Source organism: Lissotriton vulgaris, chromosome 5, assembly GCF_964263255.1.
Source record: "Lissotriton vulgaris chromosome 5, aLisVul1.2, whole genome shotgun sequence".
Taxonomy (NCBI): Eukaryota; Metazoa; Chordata; class Amphibia; order Caudata; family Salamandridae; genus Lissotriton; species Lissotriton vulgaris.
The window spans coordinates 1,468,437,344-1,468,455,799 of NC_141693.1; the positions used below are offsets into that span (position 1 = coordinate 1,468,437,344).

General features: G+C 48.4%; 1 protein-coding gene across 1 annotated transcript in view; it reads left to right on the forward strand.

Annotated features, from left to right (window-relative positions):
• PM20D1 (peptidase M20 domain containing 1) overlaps positions 1-18,456 on the forward strand; it is a 220,322-nt gene that overhangs the window by 120,246 nt on the left and 81,620 nt on the right. Inside the window, exons 8-10 of the mRNA XM_086923426.1 lie at positions 4,466-4,527; positions 6,456-6,534; positions 16,501-16,572. Coding sequence (XP_086779552.1) covers positions 4,466-4,527; positions 6,456-6,534; positions 16,501-16,572 — 213 coding nt within the window. The remainder of the gene's footprint in view (positions 1-4,465; positions 4,528-6,455; positions 6,535-16,500; positions 16,573-18,456) is intronic.

Below are 18,456 nucleotides of genomic sequence, written 5' to 3' on the forward strand. Positions count from 1 at the left end.
GTCAAAAACCAAGGGGACGGGCCCGGTCCGGTCTCCTCTGGCCTCTGAGGGCCGCAGAGGGCCCGCCCTTTGCCCGGGCTTAGCCCGGCGCTCCCGCGCAGCGTGGCGAAGAGCTTGTATTATAGGTGGTAAATGGCGTCCGGGAGGCGGGGCAGTCAGGGGGCGCAGACCAGATGACAAAGGTCAAGCAGGGACTCCTGGGAATGCGAGTCCCTGCAGCACTCCACCCCCGATTCCCTCTCACCTCTCTCTCCCCAAGCAGTGCAGCAATTCAAGAAAGCGATGGCCCCGGGCGGCGTTACACACCGCGCAGCGGCACCCGCGAAGCGGGTGCGACAAGATGTGGCAAAGGGGCTCCTGTCCAGGATACAGAGGAAGCAGCGTCCCAGGTGCGGTTCCCCACGGGTAGGTTCAGGTGTCCAGGCGTCCGAACTACAGAGTTCCCCCCAGTGCGTGGGATGCCGAGTGGTTTTGAAGAGTTTGCCGTCCGGGAGGCGGGGCAGTCAGGGGGCGCAGACCAGATGACAAAGGTCAACCAGGGACTCCTGGGAATGCGAGTCCCTGCAGCGCTCCACCCCTGATTCCCTCTCACCTCTCTCTCCCCAAGCAGTGCAGAAATTCAAGAAAGCGATGGCCCCGGGCGGCGTTACACACCGCGCAGCGGCACCCGCGAAGCGGGTGCGGCAAGATGTGGTAAAGGGGCTCCTGTCCAGGATACAGAGGGAGCAGCGTCCCAGATGCGGTTCCCCACGGGTAGGTTCAGGTGTCCAGGCGTCCGAACTACAGAGTTCCCCCCAGTGCGTGGGATGCTGAGTGGTTTTGAAGAGTTTGCCGTCCGGGAGGCGGGGCAGTCAGGGGGCGCAGCCCAGATGACAAAGGTCAAGCAGGGACTCCTGGGAATGCGAGTCCCTGCAGCGCTCCACCCCTGATTCCCTCTCACCTCTCTCTCCCCAAGCAGTGCAGCAATTCAAGAAAGCGATGGCCCCGGGCGGCGTTACACGCCGCGCAGCGGCACCTGCAAAGCGGTGCGGCAAGATGTGGCAAAGGGGCTCCTGTGGCAAAGGGGCTCCTGTCCAGGATACAGAGGGAGCAGCGTCCCAGGTGCGGTTCCCCACGAGTAGGTTCAGGTGTCCTGGCGTCCGAACTACAGAGTTCCCGCCACGTTATTAGCGAGAATGCAAATTGGGAGGGATGGTCGAAGCGATACTGGGCCCTGTTGATAGGTGGAAAAAAGTGCTTTTTGGAATCCTGGTACGAAATGTGTATTCTAGAGAAAGATAAATAAATTGGAAGTGGGTCCTTGCAGCCCGAAAAGTCAATCATTCAGATTTCGGTCATATTGCCAATTCTACTATTAGAACTTAGGGCCTGAAAATTGATATTTTATGTTTCTCTATACATCAGTTGTAATTGTCACTTGCATCCCTATGGTTATGCGACCACATCAGACGAGATATGGATGCTTGGGTTATGGCTTAGTAAGTAAGTAACTAGTAAGGCACATGTTTGAGGTTATAATGCCAGCTCCTGGGTCACTGCTATGATGGGGGGAAAAAAGATTAACATAAGCTGCACGGTGAGGCGCAAGCACTGCAAACCGTGCAGTGGTATTCCAACCAGGAGATTTAATGTCTACATGTTACGGTTAGAATAAGAAACGCACGCCTGTTAGTCTGAAACAACGAGAAATGCAAAGAATAGGACACGCATCCCGTAAGAGGGGAATCTACCCCATTAAAGACTGTAAAAGAGATGTGTAGCACCATCAAACACATCCTGGTGTTGCACGCCCTAGAGAAGTGTTGCTTAGTATACACCATGATGGAGGGTGTCTGATTTTGGGGATGGTGGACCAAAGAATATGAGGGCCTGCAGCATCTCTGGTCTGCAGCTATGAGCCAGGAGCCACCACATCCTCCAACAGCTGGCGTGAAGGCATGACGAGAGCCACTGTCTGCTAGACAGCCTGTGCCTGGCCTTGGTTGCTTTTTAGTGGTTTTGGTCCCCGCTGGTGGAGAAGGTGAGCAAGGGAGGTGGAGAATGCGAGGCGGATCTAGGATGCATGTAACGAATGTCCCTTTCTTCAGAGCACTCAGATCAGCCAGGGACCCCCTCCTACATTATCACCTCGGGTTTTTCGTTTGTTTTGAAGATTTTAATCATTGATTTATTTTGCCTGAAGGTGAAGAGAGAAAGCCGGGGGCAGTAGTGACACCTCACAAAACCCATGATATTGCAATGCCCAGGACACACCCAGAGGGCGAAGTGGTCAGGGAAACAGGGAATGACGTTTCATAAACTTTATTAATTTGATCAAAACAGTTCGTATATTTTTTATTTAAAAAATAAACCGATCCTGGGTGGCGTATTTGCCGCGCTTTAGAAATGTCAAAAATAAATAAATAAAATAAATAAATAAAGGAGATAAGAAGGGTCTCTACTGTGAATTAGAACATTGTCTTCATTGGAGTTTTCAACATTCCTATCGAGTGGCTCTGGGCTTATAATGGCTGGAATAAGTCTGGAGCCCCAACATCCCAATGTTTGTCTTTCTGTTCTCCCTTTTAATGTAGAGCATTCTACCCTCAGTGGGTGGAATGTTCCAATGGTCTCAAAGCCCTTCTGCCATGGACTATACCGGTTGTTAAAGGCCCTCACCCTCATTATAGGCCCTCACCTGTGGTTCGGGCCTATAATACGGGTTCAGGCCTTTAACAACCGGCTTAGCCCTTGGCAGTGGGGTCTAAGGCTATAGTGAGAGAAGGGTGAAGCTTCTAAAGAAGAAGCAGGTCCAGTGTCCCTGCTCCTAAAGAAAATGTAAATGTGTGCAATTGGTTAATCCGCAAACCGTGAGACTGCTTGGAAGGCAGAATAGACTTGAACATATAGAATCTGATATTTGTCCCTTTAATGGAAGCGTATAAACATTTCTTTACACTAGACACAGTCAGCATATTCGTAAAAACGTAACTTTTGAAAGCATTGTAAACATTTAAACATTCTTTTTGCAACAGCCTATTTACACCGTGTGTTGCCTTTCTTTTAATGTGTATAGTACATTTTTCAAACTAATGGCATATATATTTGCAGTGCTTTCTCTAATAGGCTCGGACTTCTTAGTACTATAACACACTTAAATATTTCCCTATAGCACTAACAGGAGTCAAATCAGTGACTGCCCAGCTACTCCTACAGAATCTGAAGTGATCACATTAATCATCTAAATGTTCCTGCCCGAAAAATGCATTTCCCACAGATAAATTTAAGTTGCATTTAGCTTTCATTTAAGGTGTGTCCATTATATTTTATATGCAGTTACGTGTAGGTGAAAGGTCAACAACATAGTTATAATTTTTTGTTCATTTTAGGCACATCATTGACCCCGCCCCACGCTCTCTGACCACACCCTCATTGTATTCAGGATTACGGTTTCCATACTTTTCTTTTACATTGGATGTACCTCCGAGGTAAAGTGCCATCAATCGGGCAGTCAGCTCAAGGACTAAAGAAAATGATATTTAGGTGCTCTTCACGCAGACAGAGGCAGGCCGGACTTACTTTTAGGGAAATCAGAAATGTTGTCCGATTCCCAGGCAGGGTTGACCCACGTACGCCTAGGAGTGCCAGATTCATAACTGATTTTCATGAGATCTACAGAAGATTCATTTACATGCAGTAAATCTGATTGGACTATATTTACCTAGTGATTATTCTTAATATCTGGGGTGGATTTGCCCCTCTTGGCCTACTTTGGCCATCCCAAGCTAGGGCTTCGAAGCCCTACCAGCATTCCCGAAGTATAGGCAGGCTTCTAGTAGTGGCTTGCTCGGAACAGGGGTGGTTAGGTGAGGTGGGGGAGGTTAAAAAAAAATATTGAAAAATTGAACATACCTTGTCCGCTGCACGCCTCTCCTTCGTCTGCTGGAAGCACCGGAAGCACTCAGGCTTCTGAACTTTCCCACCCTATGCTTTGTGATTGGTCTGAGCGTCCTGTTTGGACGCTCAGGCAGTGCCTGGGGAAGCTGGGCATGTTCTCCATGGGGCTGTGCAACACAGCCAATGGAGAACATGCCAAGTGAGCATGACGGTTAGGCCCGGCCAAACTATCATGTGCACCACTCCTCCCCTGCTCTGGCGTCATGGAGCCAGCCCCGCCAGACAGCCGCATAGATTTTTTTTTATAATAACGTCATGTTATTATTATTTTGTTTTTCTATTTTGCACTGCTGAAATAGCAGCTGGGCAACGCTCCTCCGCTTTAGGGGAGGAGTCGCCACTGCAGGCTTCCCTTTAGACCAGTGTGCTTTTTTGAAGAAGGAACATCTATTTATTGTAAGGTTCATAAATGAAGAGCTGACTATAGGATTCTGGTAGTATAAAAAATTGTGTGGACTGGCACTTGCAGGTCGAGTTCGTGCCGTCAATGGCACTGTTAATACACTGTCCTTTTCTGTTTTTCCCTCAGTTCAGCTTCCCCGTCAACGTCATAATGAGTAACCTATGGTTCTTCACCCCCCTTGTGAGCAGGTAAGAGTACTGTCTCCATTCACCTTTATGTACTGCCTGGTAAAGCTAGGAAGCATTGCTTCTCCTCGTGCATGAATAGTCATGAGACCTTCTGTCATCTACTTGTAGTGTTTAGATTCATGAGATACAAAGAGTAGCTACCTCTGCATCTAAAGGTTGCTGATACAAAGTGAGCTCTCCTCATCTGTGAGTCCCCAAGTCATACTGTCTAAATGTCCGTAAATTTGTTGGTTCTTGAATCACAATGTATCATCTCCTGAGAATCCAGAGGGACCTACAGAGTGATTCACAATATTGTAGAATTATATATGAAAAGTACACAATACGTGAACTGTGCTTGCATATGTGTACTTTGCAACTTTTGTCTATTCGCATACATTGTCTTGCAACTCCTGCCTAACGTTTGCATGTTCTAATATACTGACCTATGTATTCATTTATGTAGAAAGAGGCACACCCATTTCTCAAACAGTGTGCATGAAGGGAGGGGATAATTTGTATTGCCCAGCTTATTTGTGTATCAAAACTGCTTTGATATATGCATCCGGTAAAAACTGAACTTGTTGTTGAAATTCCACAGTCTTCTCTATATAAGCCAGATGTTAAGCTCTCTAAGTTTTGTGCGAAAATAGGCATGGGAAATACATGCTTCAAGTTTTTTGCCCACTCTGTGGCACTCTCCGTCATTGATAACTGCACTGGGTCATATTCCTGTGCATTTTTATTTGCTCACTGGGTCACTAAAGACCTGGGATCATATGCAAATCAGGCTTGGACCTGTCACAATAAGGACAAACTACCCTGAACTTTACGCCACACCCAACTCGAATAGAAACACAGGTAAGCCCAAATCAGTTTTGGACTAGTTTGGCCTCATCAGTGACCTGCAGCTGGAGTCTTGTAGGACAGTAAGCATCAGACGCACATTTTGGCATACCCTTCACACCCAGGGTGTCTCACTGGCAAATAAGTGATGTATGGAATGCTTGAATTGTGTCTGAGTACTTACTCTGTGTCCCGTTCCAAGAAATCATGTTTTTGCTCACTGCCATTACAGACGGGAACAAAACCTATGCAATTCTGCCTTGGCCCTGCTCACTAAGAACATCCCAGCCTAAACTGCCATGTTTTGTCTTCTCTGAATGGGAGCACAGCCAGTCTATTTCGCCCTTATTAGACGTCATCAGTAAGGTACAGCCTGGCCTTTGGGCAGCGGCATAGGACCCCCTTTTAGGGCCTTTAATAGCGAAAAGCACAGAAGTGACGCCCATGGCAATTACCAGTGGCTGAGATTTACTCAACCAATACACCCAGCACCGTTTTATTTTACTTTCCAAGTACGCTGTCTTTCCAGCCCTAGTCTGAATTTGTTTGAACACTAGAATCATGCCAAACATAAGTTACACAAATAACATGTGGTCTTATCCATTTTTTGTATCAGTTTTGTGAATTGTACATAACATACATGTTACAGATATTCCTGGGTCTTAGCATCCCCCCCCCTAGAACTGCCTTAAGAACCTGCTCCATCGTTTCGCCTTCTGGGTTTCCGGAGATGGATGTTCACTACTCCACTTCTGAGGACTGATTCCCATCCCTGAGACCGGGGCCGGAGTGGTCGTTATACGACTCTGGCATTTCACTAGTAGTCTGCGACCTAAGGGGGCTTCCATGGCCCAAGCCTCCATCCTAGTTGAGGCCTCCTGCAATGTAGACCTTGTTTACACAGTTCTGTCCGGCCTGATTTTGGCTTCCAATCTAGCCCTGCCCGAAACGCTCAGTATCTGTCCCGGGGCTCTCTCTATTGCTCTGAAACACATACCATCTCTTCTTGCGATATGGCATCTTGCCTGAGTTTGAAATATATATTGCACAGATGAATAATAGTTGTGCTTTGTTCCTTTTGTGCCTCCGTGCCACGCATGCAGGATTCTTGAAGGGAAATCGTCCAGCAATGCCCTGGTTCGCACTACTACTGCAGTCACCATGTTCCATGCTGGAGTCAAGGTTAGTCTGTTTGTAAAGTCTGTTTTGGTGGCTTCGTACTGCTTGTATAGTCCTGTTGTATTTACTTCCCAAAACACCTGTGCATATGGATGAGCTGCGGGCTGGGTTTGAGGCAAAACTGCCTTGTGTGCAACCAGCTTAACTTGTAATTCTGGCTTCTTCACTTCACTGTACGGCGTGATCATAGACAAATCTTGGCGTTCACAGTGGTTCAGTTCCTTCATGTTAAAAAATGGTCTGAAATACAGGATTATGAGCCATGAAAGAAACCAAGTTTCACATTTATAAAGAAAGGCCCGAAAGTCATAACTGCTTTCCAGTTTAATTATCACAACTGCAGTGACCACATCTGACCAATGGAGGGATCTGTGGGAGAGATGTTTGTTTATGTTGATGTAATCTATTACAAAATATGGTAATTTAGTTATGAGGATTATTTCATCTTTCGGTGTTTGAAATGGCATGAGCAAAACTATAGGGAGGAGTGGTTAGCTTTGCAAAAATAGTACTTCAATATGCGGGTCTGAAAAATAGGGTGATGCCCTTTAAATCATTCTTTGGGAGGGGACTTTGGATTGTAGTGAAACTTGTGGCATGCTAGGCCCAGCCTTTGGGCCAAAGAGGGGAGAGCCACAGCACAGTCCACAAAAATGCCCTATGTGTGTGAAAAATGCCGCTTTATTGACGACAGGTGCACCTCACAAACATCTCCCTTGGCCTTTGCCGTACAAAACTAAGCCTTGCCATACATTTGTTCACCTATCTTGCCCCCCTGCCCCCACCCCTAAGGTTTCCCCTTTTTCCTCTTGTTGCAACTAATTACAAAGCCCGCACTCTGTCATTAACTGTTGATACTTTAAGCCTGTAACCTCTTACCTGCTACCTAAAACATCTACCTAACTAAGCATTTCCTATGTTAACTTCACCTTATTGCCTGCTCCCAGAGTAACTTGTTCCCAGCCATAAACTTAACCTGTAAACATATACAAACTAGTTTCCAAAAGCCACTCAGAAATGTCCCTGCCTGCCCCAGACTTTTCTGACCCCCCCAACCTAGGACTACGTATTGTACTTTTTATGTCCAAGGACCTATCTAGGACCTCCTTAATCTGTATGAGGTATAGCTCCAGACCAAAGCGAGACAAATACATCCCATCATCCCCGAAAAAATAAACCGCTGCGTGCCTTAGCACAGGGTGCTCTCCTCACCCAATACCTTCCTTATCACAAAACAGTCTCATATCCCTATTGATTTTCTTCCTAGCCTTCTCTATTGCTGTGGGTCTCTGGGACCCCCTCCACTGTCTACTAGGAAGGAACTCTGACCAGATGATATAACACCCTGACCATTGCTGTTTAATCTCCTTTTCATTTGTTTCAACAGAGCCAAACACTTACACACCAATAGGTCATTTTCCCCCAGGTGTACGATCAAAACATCCGGACAAATGTTGCCCCTGAATAACTTGTTAAACCCGGGATCAATTCATGCCAGCGAATGCCCCCCTTCCCCTGTCAAGAAACATTAAACAATGATGTGTCCAATCCAAGGCTCAAACCTTTCCCTATGTTCAATTTGTGGCGCTTAGGACCGGTTGGACAACAACGCACACAACAGCAAGGAACTCTTCAACATCGTGAAAGAGCTTTCCAACCCCAGCGCAGGAAACAACGACATCACCCCATCGCAAGACCTCTGCAACTCCCTCGCCTCATACTTCCACAACAAGATCACGGACATACACAGCAGTTTCAACAACCAACCAACGCACACCACGACCGACCTGCCACCCCCCCCCACCACCACCCTCCACGCCTGGACTCCGATCAGCACAGAAGATACCATCCGCACGATGAACTCCATCCACTCCGGATCACCAACCGACCCCTGCCCTCACCACGTCTTCAACAAGGCCGACGCTGTCATCGCACCCCACCTGCGAGACATCATCAACACATCCTTCGACACCGCCATCTTCCCCGAAAGCTGGAAACACGCCGAACTCAGCGCTCTACTCAAAAAACCAACAGCGGACCCCACCGACCTCAAGAATTACCGCCCCATCTCGCTTCTACCGTTTCCAGCCAAAGTCATCGAGAAGACCGTCAACAAGCAGATGGCCGCCTTCCTCGAGACGAACGGATCCCTCGACCCCTCACAGTCCGGCTTCCGAGCCAAACACAGCACCGAGACCGCCCTCATCGCCGCCACCGATGACATCCGAGCCCTGATGGACAATGGAGAAACAGCGGCCCTCATCCTCCTAGACCTCTCCGCGGCATTCGACACGGTCTGCCACCGCACCCTAACACGGCGCCTCAGCAACATCGGTATCCAGGACAAGGCGCTGGAATGGATCATCTCCTTCCTCGACGGAAGAACACAGCGAGTCCGCCTACCTCCGTACAAGTCAGAGGCCTCCGAAGTCATCTGCGGCGTCCCCCAAGGATCATCACTGAGCCCCACCCTCTTCAACGTCTACATGAGCCCCCTCGCGGCCATCGTACGCAAACACCACCTCAGCATCATCTCCTACGCCGACGACACCCAGCTGATCCTCTCACTGACCAACAACCCCGCCGCCGCCAGAGCCAACCTGCACGAAGGGATGAAAGAGGTAGCCGAGTGGATGACGACCAGCCGCCTGAAACTGAACTCGGACAAGACGGAGGTCCTCATCCTGGGCTCTTCACCCTCCGCCTGGGACGACTCCTGGTGGCCTCCCGCCCTGGGCACCGCACCCAAACCGACAGACCATGCACGAAACCTGGGCTTCATCCTGGACTCCTCCCTCTCCATGACCAGGCAAGTCAACAGCGTCTCCTCGGCGTGCTTCAACATCCTACGCATGCTACGGAAGATCTTCTGGTGGATCCCCTCAGAGACCAGGAAGACCGTCACCCAGGCCCTCGTCACCAGCCGACTGGACTACGGTAACGCCCTCTACGCCGGGACCACCGCCAAGCTCCAGAAGAGACTCCAGCGGATCCAAAACGCCTCAGCCAGACTCATCCTCGACATCCCACGATCCAGCCACATCTCCGGACATCTGAGAGACCTTCACTGGCTCCCCATCAACAAGAGAATCACCTTCCGCCTCCTCACCCACGCACACAAAGCCCTACACGACCAAGGCCCGAGCTACCTCAACAGCCGAGTCAACTTCTACGCTCCCAAACGCCACCTCCGATCAGCCAACCACGCCCTCGCCGCCGTCCCCCGCATCCGAAGAGCGACTACAGGAGGAAGGTCCTTCTCCTACCTGGCCGCCAAGACCTGGAACTCCCTCCCGACCGACCTGCGCCTGACCCAAGACCACCTCTCCTTCAGGAAGAAGCTGAAGACCTGGCTGTTCGAGCAGTAGCGGCACCCCCCCTCCCCAGCGCCTTGAGACCCTACGGGTATGTAGCGCGCTTTATAAGTGTCACTGATTGATTGATTGATTGATTGATTGATTGATTGATTGATAGCCCATTTAACAAAAGAATGCCCAACTAACTAGATGGACAGCTCCGTTGTTGCTGGCCCCGCCACAGCACCCGAATAGAGACACATGCATAGGAACATGGAAAACTATGCCTCCCCCATATAGGTTCTAAAACAATCAGAAGTCCATTGCCCCAAGCACATTATCCTGTTCTTCTCCCAGCCCTACTTTGCTGCGTCCATTGTTACCTCGATCTGAAATGAGTGCATACCATATTCACCCAGGGCCTCCACTAAAAACAACGCTCTCTGCATCACCCGCTGTAACTGCGCCGCTGACACTGTGTGGCTGGAAACCATGCTAAAACTCTGCCCACTGCCTGGAGCGGCCCACTCTCTCAATGTACACCCCCCATTGCACTGGGCATGCCTTCCTGTCACAGGTGGCTAACATCAGTACCCACTTACCCGCTCCCCTTTGGTCTATTTACGATTGTTTAATCTTCACTGTAATCTTCCAATCCCGAAAGACCATCTCACCCCATTGTAAACCTGGCATGCCCTTCCTACCCAGCAGTTCTGAAACCCTAAAAGCCCCAAAATACATCCCAGACATTAATGTGGAAAACATTATCTTCTCATAATTCCTGCAAATCCTCAGAATGACGTCTAGCAAACCGACCAATAAAACATTAGACACCGGTCTCCACACCCATGGCCTAGCCCCCTTCTCTCTGACCCAGCCCTCTAAAATACATCTGCTGAGTTCGCCTGCAGAGGTGGCATAGCATCACCACAGCTTCCCCATGAAAGCAATACCTGCCAGCTTGCCTGCAAAAGTGAACCTTGACAATCCTCTATCAATCATAGAGCGAATAAACTGTACAGCTTCCTCTTCCCCTGCCCACCTAGCTGTCCTCCACTGAGCCCCCATCTAAAAATTCCCGCCAAGCCTGTTTATTCGCCCTCCAAGTGGCTACTGCCATCGACCCTACCACCAGTTGGAACATCCTTCGTCTCCTATAGACCACATCCCTGTCGGCACTGGTGTCTTGCAGTTGTCCACCTCACTGGCTAGACCATGGTACCTCTCCCACTGTGAACGAGACAAAGCGTCTGCAATGTCATTGTCGCTCCCTGGCACGTCTGGCTTGAAACAAAATGTCGTTTCAGACAACTGAGTACAAAAACCTGCATTAGCTTGAGAACCTGGGCATCCCTCACGGATTGCTTATTCACCACCTGCACCACTGCCATGTTGTCCACCCGAAAAATCACCTTCCTGTGTGCCAAATCCTGCACCCACACTGTAACTGCGACCACTAGAGGAAATAACTCCAAAAATCTTATGCTCCTCCCCCTTTCTTCCACTGTCATGGTCACTCTTCGGTGCACCATCTACCCTGCCAATGCAACGCAAAACCCCTCGCTTCTGCTCCATCTGAGTATATGTGTACATCCCACTCCCACTCTTTGGATGTCGCCATTGGGATGCCATTGAAATTCTCAAAAAAACTGCGCCACATGCGTAAATCCTCCTTCATACCTGCAGACAAGCGCATGTGATTATGTGGCAACGTAAGGCCATCCAATAACCTTCCCAGTCTCCTACAAAATGTCCTTCCTGTCCGTGCTACTATACTTGCGAAGATGAGTTGTCCTAGCGGCACCTGTACCCCCCTAACGTCACTTTTCGTCTAGACAGCATGTCATCTATCAGAATCATCATATGCAGCTTCTTCTCAATCGGTAGGCGTGCATCCATTGCCCCGAGTCCAATTCAATGCCCAGAAACTTGGACCTTGTGTCTTCTCTGGTGCCAGGTAGTATTGAAAACTTGTCAGCTGTTGCTGACAGTCCTTTGAACCGGGTTGGCCCACCAGGAAGAAGTCGTCATGGTAGTGTGTCGCCATCTCTTTGCTTGGCTACCACGAGGCAACCCATTGCAAAAAGGAACTGAAACGCTGGAACAATGTACAGGCTATGGAACAGCCCATTGGTAGCGCTTTGTCCACAAATATTTGCCCTTCAAACTGTATACAGAGCAACTGAAAATCATCAGGGTGTACCGGTAATAAAACGGAAAGCAGACTTTGTCACATTTGGCCATCAGTGCCCCAGTACCTACCCTCTCCACCAGTTCTCTGGTTACGTCTACTGACAAATATGAAACTGATGTAAAGTTCTCATCTATAAAATCGTTAACTGAAGCCCCTTCCAGCCATGAGAGGTGTTGTATCGATCTAAATTGTCGAGGATCTTTCTTGGGTACCACTGCGATTGGTGAAATTATCAAGTCTCTCATAGGACAATCTGTGAATGGGCCTTTCATACGCCCTTCTTTGACTTCTTTGAACAGTTTGTCCCTTACTATTGTCTTGTGTGGATTCACTGATTTTAAATTTTCTGCCCACCTGGCGAACCGTAGCGCCTCATAATCGAGAGTAAATCCTTCTTTAAACGTGATGCTCTTAAGCATTCTTGTTTAATGGGTGTATGAGCCTTTCCCCATATTGCCTTGTGCTCCTCTGCCCATAGCATTTTACCAATGGGTGTCTACCTGCACACTTGGAGCACTCATGCCTGAATTTGCAGTACTCCCTTGTGCATGATCCTTTATTAAAATCCCCAAAAGCCCCTTGCACGCCCCCTTAGTTTTTGGCTACGGATCTCAACCCCCCTCTAGTGGGGGGGTTCTGAAAGGGGCGGTAAACAACGGAAGCGAAGCCCACTGGCCGTATAAGTGGTTTTCACAAACTTAACTGCCCCAATCTTTGCTGATATAAGTCTGCATCTATCTCTTCCCACCTCGCCCCTGGATCCCACGTGAGGTGTGCCCTGAATTCTTCTTTCGAACCCTCTATTGCCCTTTGCTCTCTGTGCAGCAACTTCAGCATATATTTGTACTCCCCCTTCCAGATCTTTTCTTTCAAAGACAAAATGAGATGCGCTCCTTGTGGTTTTGTCACCCCCATGTATGGCAGCCTCTTGAGTTTTATCTTGTGGCTCTCTTTTGCCTCGTCTGCCTGCACCCAAATGCCGTTCTCGTCTCCCCCTGTTGTCTCATCCTTGCTTGACACTGTCTCCCGCCCTTCACCCTGTCGACTGCCTACTGCTTCCCTTTTCTTCTTATTCCTGTCCAATTCTTGTGTTTCCGGATACACTCTGTATCCTTTACATCTAAATCTCTTCAGCAGGCGAACCCCCCCCCCTTCAGTCTCGCTTCTATGCGTATCTGTCCCCACTGACCCCTTAAGTTTGAGGGAGCTTACCAGGCCTTGCCCTTTTTCGCCCTTACCTGCCTACCTGGCGTCAAGGTCGGCGTCCTCCCTGGATCCAGCTGCCTAACCAGTCATGAAGGAAGGGGGTTGCATCACTCTGTCCTGGGCCAGACGCTGTCTTTTCTTTTCAATCTGTAACACACTAGGCATATCGTTACTACGTCTCCACCCCCATCCTTCCTGGTCTCCCTCCATGTCCTCAACAATCTCCACCTCTTCAATACTATCCTCATCCTAATCCAACTGCAGAGGCTCTTCCCCAATTTTTCTTATGCACCTGTGACTTAGCCCTTTCCCGCCAATTGTGAATTAAGTCCTCCAGATCTAAACCTGGGCTGGGCTGCAAACCCGCCTTTTGACCCACTCCTGGGTTCTTGCCCTGACACTGGTGCTGCTGCCCCCGGGCTGCATCGACCCAACAGGGTTGCTGTACCACCGCTCCCACCTCAGTCTGCTCCGTCATTCCCTCGACGTGCTCCAGCTGTCCGCCTTTGACAGTGTCATCCCTTCTGCTCGTTAACGCGGAGCCGCATGTGACTCATCAGAGTCAGTTACCTCCTGTGATTGCTGACCCTGCAATTGAAAAGTAAGGTCCAGCGAGCCGGGGTTTATCACCCCAACTACTCCTGCTGACCCAGCCACCGGACACCACTGCCAATACCCCTCCCTTGCCCCACCTCTGAGCTGTCCCCATATGCCCCTTCATCGTCCCCCTGCTCCGCCTGTCTTGCCCATTTCCTGCCCACCCCCCCAAAAAGCTCCACCCCTGCCGCGCTGGAGCCCCTACACCCCCACCGGGTCCATCCCCTGAGGTGTATATACTTTGGTCGGTGGTCTACACCCTGCCCAGAGACCCTCCGCCATCCCCCTCTACCTGCTCCTCCCCGTCACTTCACTCCAGCAGTGCAGCCAACATGGCAGACGCTGGTCCCCTTTCCTGTCCTTCCTCCCTGCCCACTATCCTTCCCCTCTTGTTCCCCCTTTCCCAGCCCATGGGCCGAGGCTTTCCCCCCACCTTCCCTCCCCCTCCACTCCACACAACCAATCTCCCCTCCTCCGACCAACATGACCTTAGCCCTCCGGGAGGCCCTCTCTAACCACCCTCCCTACTCCAAAGATGGAGTTTGTCCCTACCTTGGCCCCGCCTGCTCTTCCTTGGTGCCAGGGCCCCCCATACCACCCCTCCCTTCCCAGCGTCCTTCATTCCTCTGTCCCCCACAAACCTGCTGCTTTCCCCCTCCTTCTTTTACCCCTTCCCTCATTCCACTATGTTCCCCACCTACTTTCCCTCTGCCTGCCCTCTTTCCTGCCCCCTCCCTTCCACTCCTCCTGGTGCTGACTTCCTGTTTCTTGGCCCCTGCTGTGGGTGCTCCACTGACTGGCTCCTGCATACCCTCCTCCCCCTCTCTGTGTCGCGTGCGGCCTCAGTGGCCATCGTGACCTCATTCATTGCCACAATGCCGGCCCCGCCCACTCACTTTACATAAGGGAGCGCGGGATGCCTTTCGGCGCCCCGTCCCTTCCCTATAGTGATCTAATGCATGCAGCTACTTTTACTTGGCAGCTGCCCGCACCTACCAGCTGGTTGCTTCTTCCCTTCCGGGCCCGTAGCCATGAACGGTATGTAACTGTTACCACTGATTTTTTACAACGCATACCATTACCACGCATACATTTACAACGCAGGTCATTTTACAACGCATACCTTTACGACGCAATGCACTACAACGCACATACTATTACAACGCATACCATTACAAAGTAAGTATAATTATAGGTAAGTTTATCTTTTTTTTAAAACATTTTTTAGTGGTCTTTGGTTATGGTGTACAGGGGTATTTTTAGGTTTTAGGGCTGGGTTTGGGTTTTGGGGTACAGGGGTATTTTTAGGTTTTTGGGCTGGGTTTGGGTTTTGGGGTACAGGGGTATTTTTAGGTTTTAGGGCTGGGTTTTGGTTTTGGGGTACAGGGGTATTTTTAGGTTTTAGGGCTGGGTATGGGTTTGGGGTACAGGGGTATTTTTAGGTTTTAGGGCTGGGTTTGGGTTTTGGGGTACAGGGGTATTTTTAGGTTTTAGGACTGGGTATGGGTTTTGGGGTACAGGGGTATTTTTAGGTTTTAGGGCTGGGTATGGGTTTTAGGGGTACAGGAGTATTTTTAGGTTTTAGGGCTGGGTATGGGTTTTGGGGTACAGGGGTATTTTTAGGTTTTAGGGATGGGTTTGGGTTTTGAGGTACAGGGGTATTTTTAGGTTTTAGGGCTGGGTTTGTGTTTTGGGGTACAGGGGTATTTTTAGGTTTTAGGACTGGGTATGGGTTTTGGGGTACAGGGGTATTTTTAGGTTTTAGGGCTGGGTTTGGGTTTTGGGGTACAGGGGTATTTTTAAAATATATTTACAAATAACATTAAAATTAATTTTATTAGTAAAATTAATTAATAATTAAATAATAAATATTTAAATTAAATAATAGCTAAATAATTATTTTAAATTAAATATTGATATTATTTACTTACCTATACTTACGTTGTAATGGTATGCATTGTAATAGTATCTGCGTTGTAGTGTATTGCGTTGTAAAGGTTTCCGTTGTATAATGACCTGCGTTGTAAAAAATGCGTGGTAATGGTATGCGTGCTAAAAGTACGCGTGGTAACATCATATATCCGCCATGAACATGGCTACCACGTCTGCTGCCCACCGCGCAGGCGGCACCTCTGGCTCTGATGGCCGCACCATTCCTTACTTCTACACAAAACTTAGATCAAAAATTTCCAAAACCCTCTGCCCAGTTACCCAGTACCCAAACGGCTGCTGTGCCACCTTACTAAAATGGTGACACGGTCGACAGAATATCCGGTTTTAAACCACCCCCCCCCCCCCCCCTACAACTCCCCTAGCCCAAATGAAGCCCCGCGAGCCCAATTAGGCTCTGGGCTGCCCCATGGCCCAAAAAACCCTGGGGGGGCAAGCCCCCCTGGCGGTCAGCCGCCTCCAGCAGCCCCCCCTCCCACCAAGCCCTATAGTCGCCTTTCAGATGCGCAGGCGTACTCGACTGTGCCCCTACCAATCTGAGGTTTCTCATTCTTTCAAGTTTTGTAAAATGGGCCATGGGCTGGGCGCCCATAACAGAGGCCTTTTGTTGTTCGGAGGGTGTTAATGTGTACGAATATTTAAATAACAATAGGCAATTCAGTTGAGGGCGGAGAAATGTTTAATGTTATTGAAGTACAACCATGATTATTTACTTCCTTCCCGCAGTCTAACATAATCCCGCCTTCCGCGAGTGCCACAGTGAACTTCCGGATTCATCCCGCCCAGACTGTGCAGGAGGTAACATTCAATTTAGCACTTTTTTTTTGCTCCTTTCCTATATCGTGTCTTTTCATTGTCATTGTTCTGCTATTGAGTCAAAGGCTAACTCTGAAACACCAGCCAAACTTACAGGGGGCAATTATGCAGTTTGCAGGATAGTGCCAGGATAGTGCCAGGGAGAACAACCGGATCCAAACTTGTGATGGGAGGGGGTCGCTTACGTTTTTTTGAATGGACGGGGTAGAGCCATGTACAAAAGCCTGACTCACATTTTCTCATGAGCAGTGCTAGAACTCAAATATATTTTCTCTGGGAACCCATAAATTGGGGGTCAAGTTGTGGCATTGGAAAAGGGGAAAAGGGGGGGTGTTAACAGGATGGAGTTTGCACTGCACCTTATGTAGTTTTTTTAGAAAAAAAATGCTGCATAGAAATTGTAAACAAGAACAAGTATGACTGTAAATCTGTTATATCTTACTTAATTGGTCACAAAAAAGATTCATTTTAAAATAATAATGCGTTAAGACATCTGTTGCAAACCGCTTTGTGTGCTCAGCAATTTTGAGGGGACTATAATAGCGGTTAAATAATTCTGGTACTTAATGCATTTCTGGGAAAGTTTTGTGTTTTGTCTGATCGTAGTTTTGATTCCTAAAAATAGCATAACTGGTCAATGTGTCTGCAACAAAGCTCATTGTGTAACATGCCTATCACAGGTTTGTATTTCATGTAGAAAGGTGTCTGGGTGACTGCTTTTGACACTGAGATAATTTTGTTACTCCCAATTCATAAGTTGCGATCCTTCTATTATAGCACAGTGGTTTATTTATCAGAATCAAGGAGGAGCCTGAAAACTTTCTTACAAGGGTTTAGATCCTTATTGTGTGTTTTTTTTCTCAGTCTGTTTTTATTCTAAGGTTCCAAAGGTGGGATCTGTTAGGAATTAAAAATGCTTACAGGCAGTTTTAAATCCTGACCAGACCATGTCTTTCTTCTGACCATTCAGTCTTAACATATAATGCCCACAAGTATGGGCAATATGTGATTTCTAAAACCATATAAACCTCATTGTTTTATGCAACATTTTTTGTCTATTGATTTGCACACTTGTATGATTTACAGTGTCTCTTTTGAAGTAAAACGCTCAGACACCCTACACCGGGATGAGCAGCATTATAAAACAATTAAATAAAAAATAAGTTGTGAGATGTCATTTAAATCACGATTTGTGTAATTCCTCATAGATTCACAGATACATCTTGCATTCTAGCACTGCTTGTACATATCTTACATGGGGGGAGTAGTTCAACAAAGTAAAAACCCTGCCTCTAAGTCCTAGTGTCTCTAAGGTACTTGTGAAGTGATAAGCTAAGCGTCTTCATCTCCTTCCCTTTCACTGACCTCAAGGTGATAAAGCTGGGGAACTGGGATCCAGGGCGACACCGCTACTTTCCGGCACTGCTTGTGAGCTTTCTGTTAATTGGTAGAATTGTCTTTTTAATACTCATTAGAACATTGGAATGTTGGGAGCTCCATTGCAGACAATGGAGTGCTCCCTGCTTCTACGGGTCGGTAAAGGCCCGCAGAGCAACATTCCAATGTTCTACAAAGTCTTCTCGAAGCTCGAGGGGATTTATATCCCCTCGAGCTTCGAGAACCCTTTGTTTAATTTGTTAGAACATTCTGCCCTCTAGTGGCAGAATGTTCTAATAGCCTTATAGCCCTTCGTAGCAGGGCTATACCGGCAATTAAAGTCCCGCTGTCTCGTTAAAGTCCCTCGCCTTCGGCTCGGGCCTTTAACGATTCAGCGGGTCTTTATTAGCCGGTATAGCCCGCTACAGCGAGCTTATAAGGCTATAGTAATACCTGGAAAGATATAGAATTCTTCACTCTTTCTGTGAG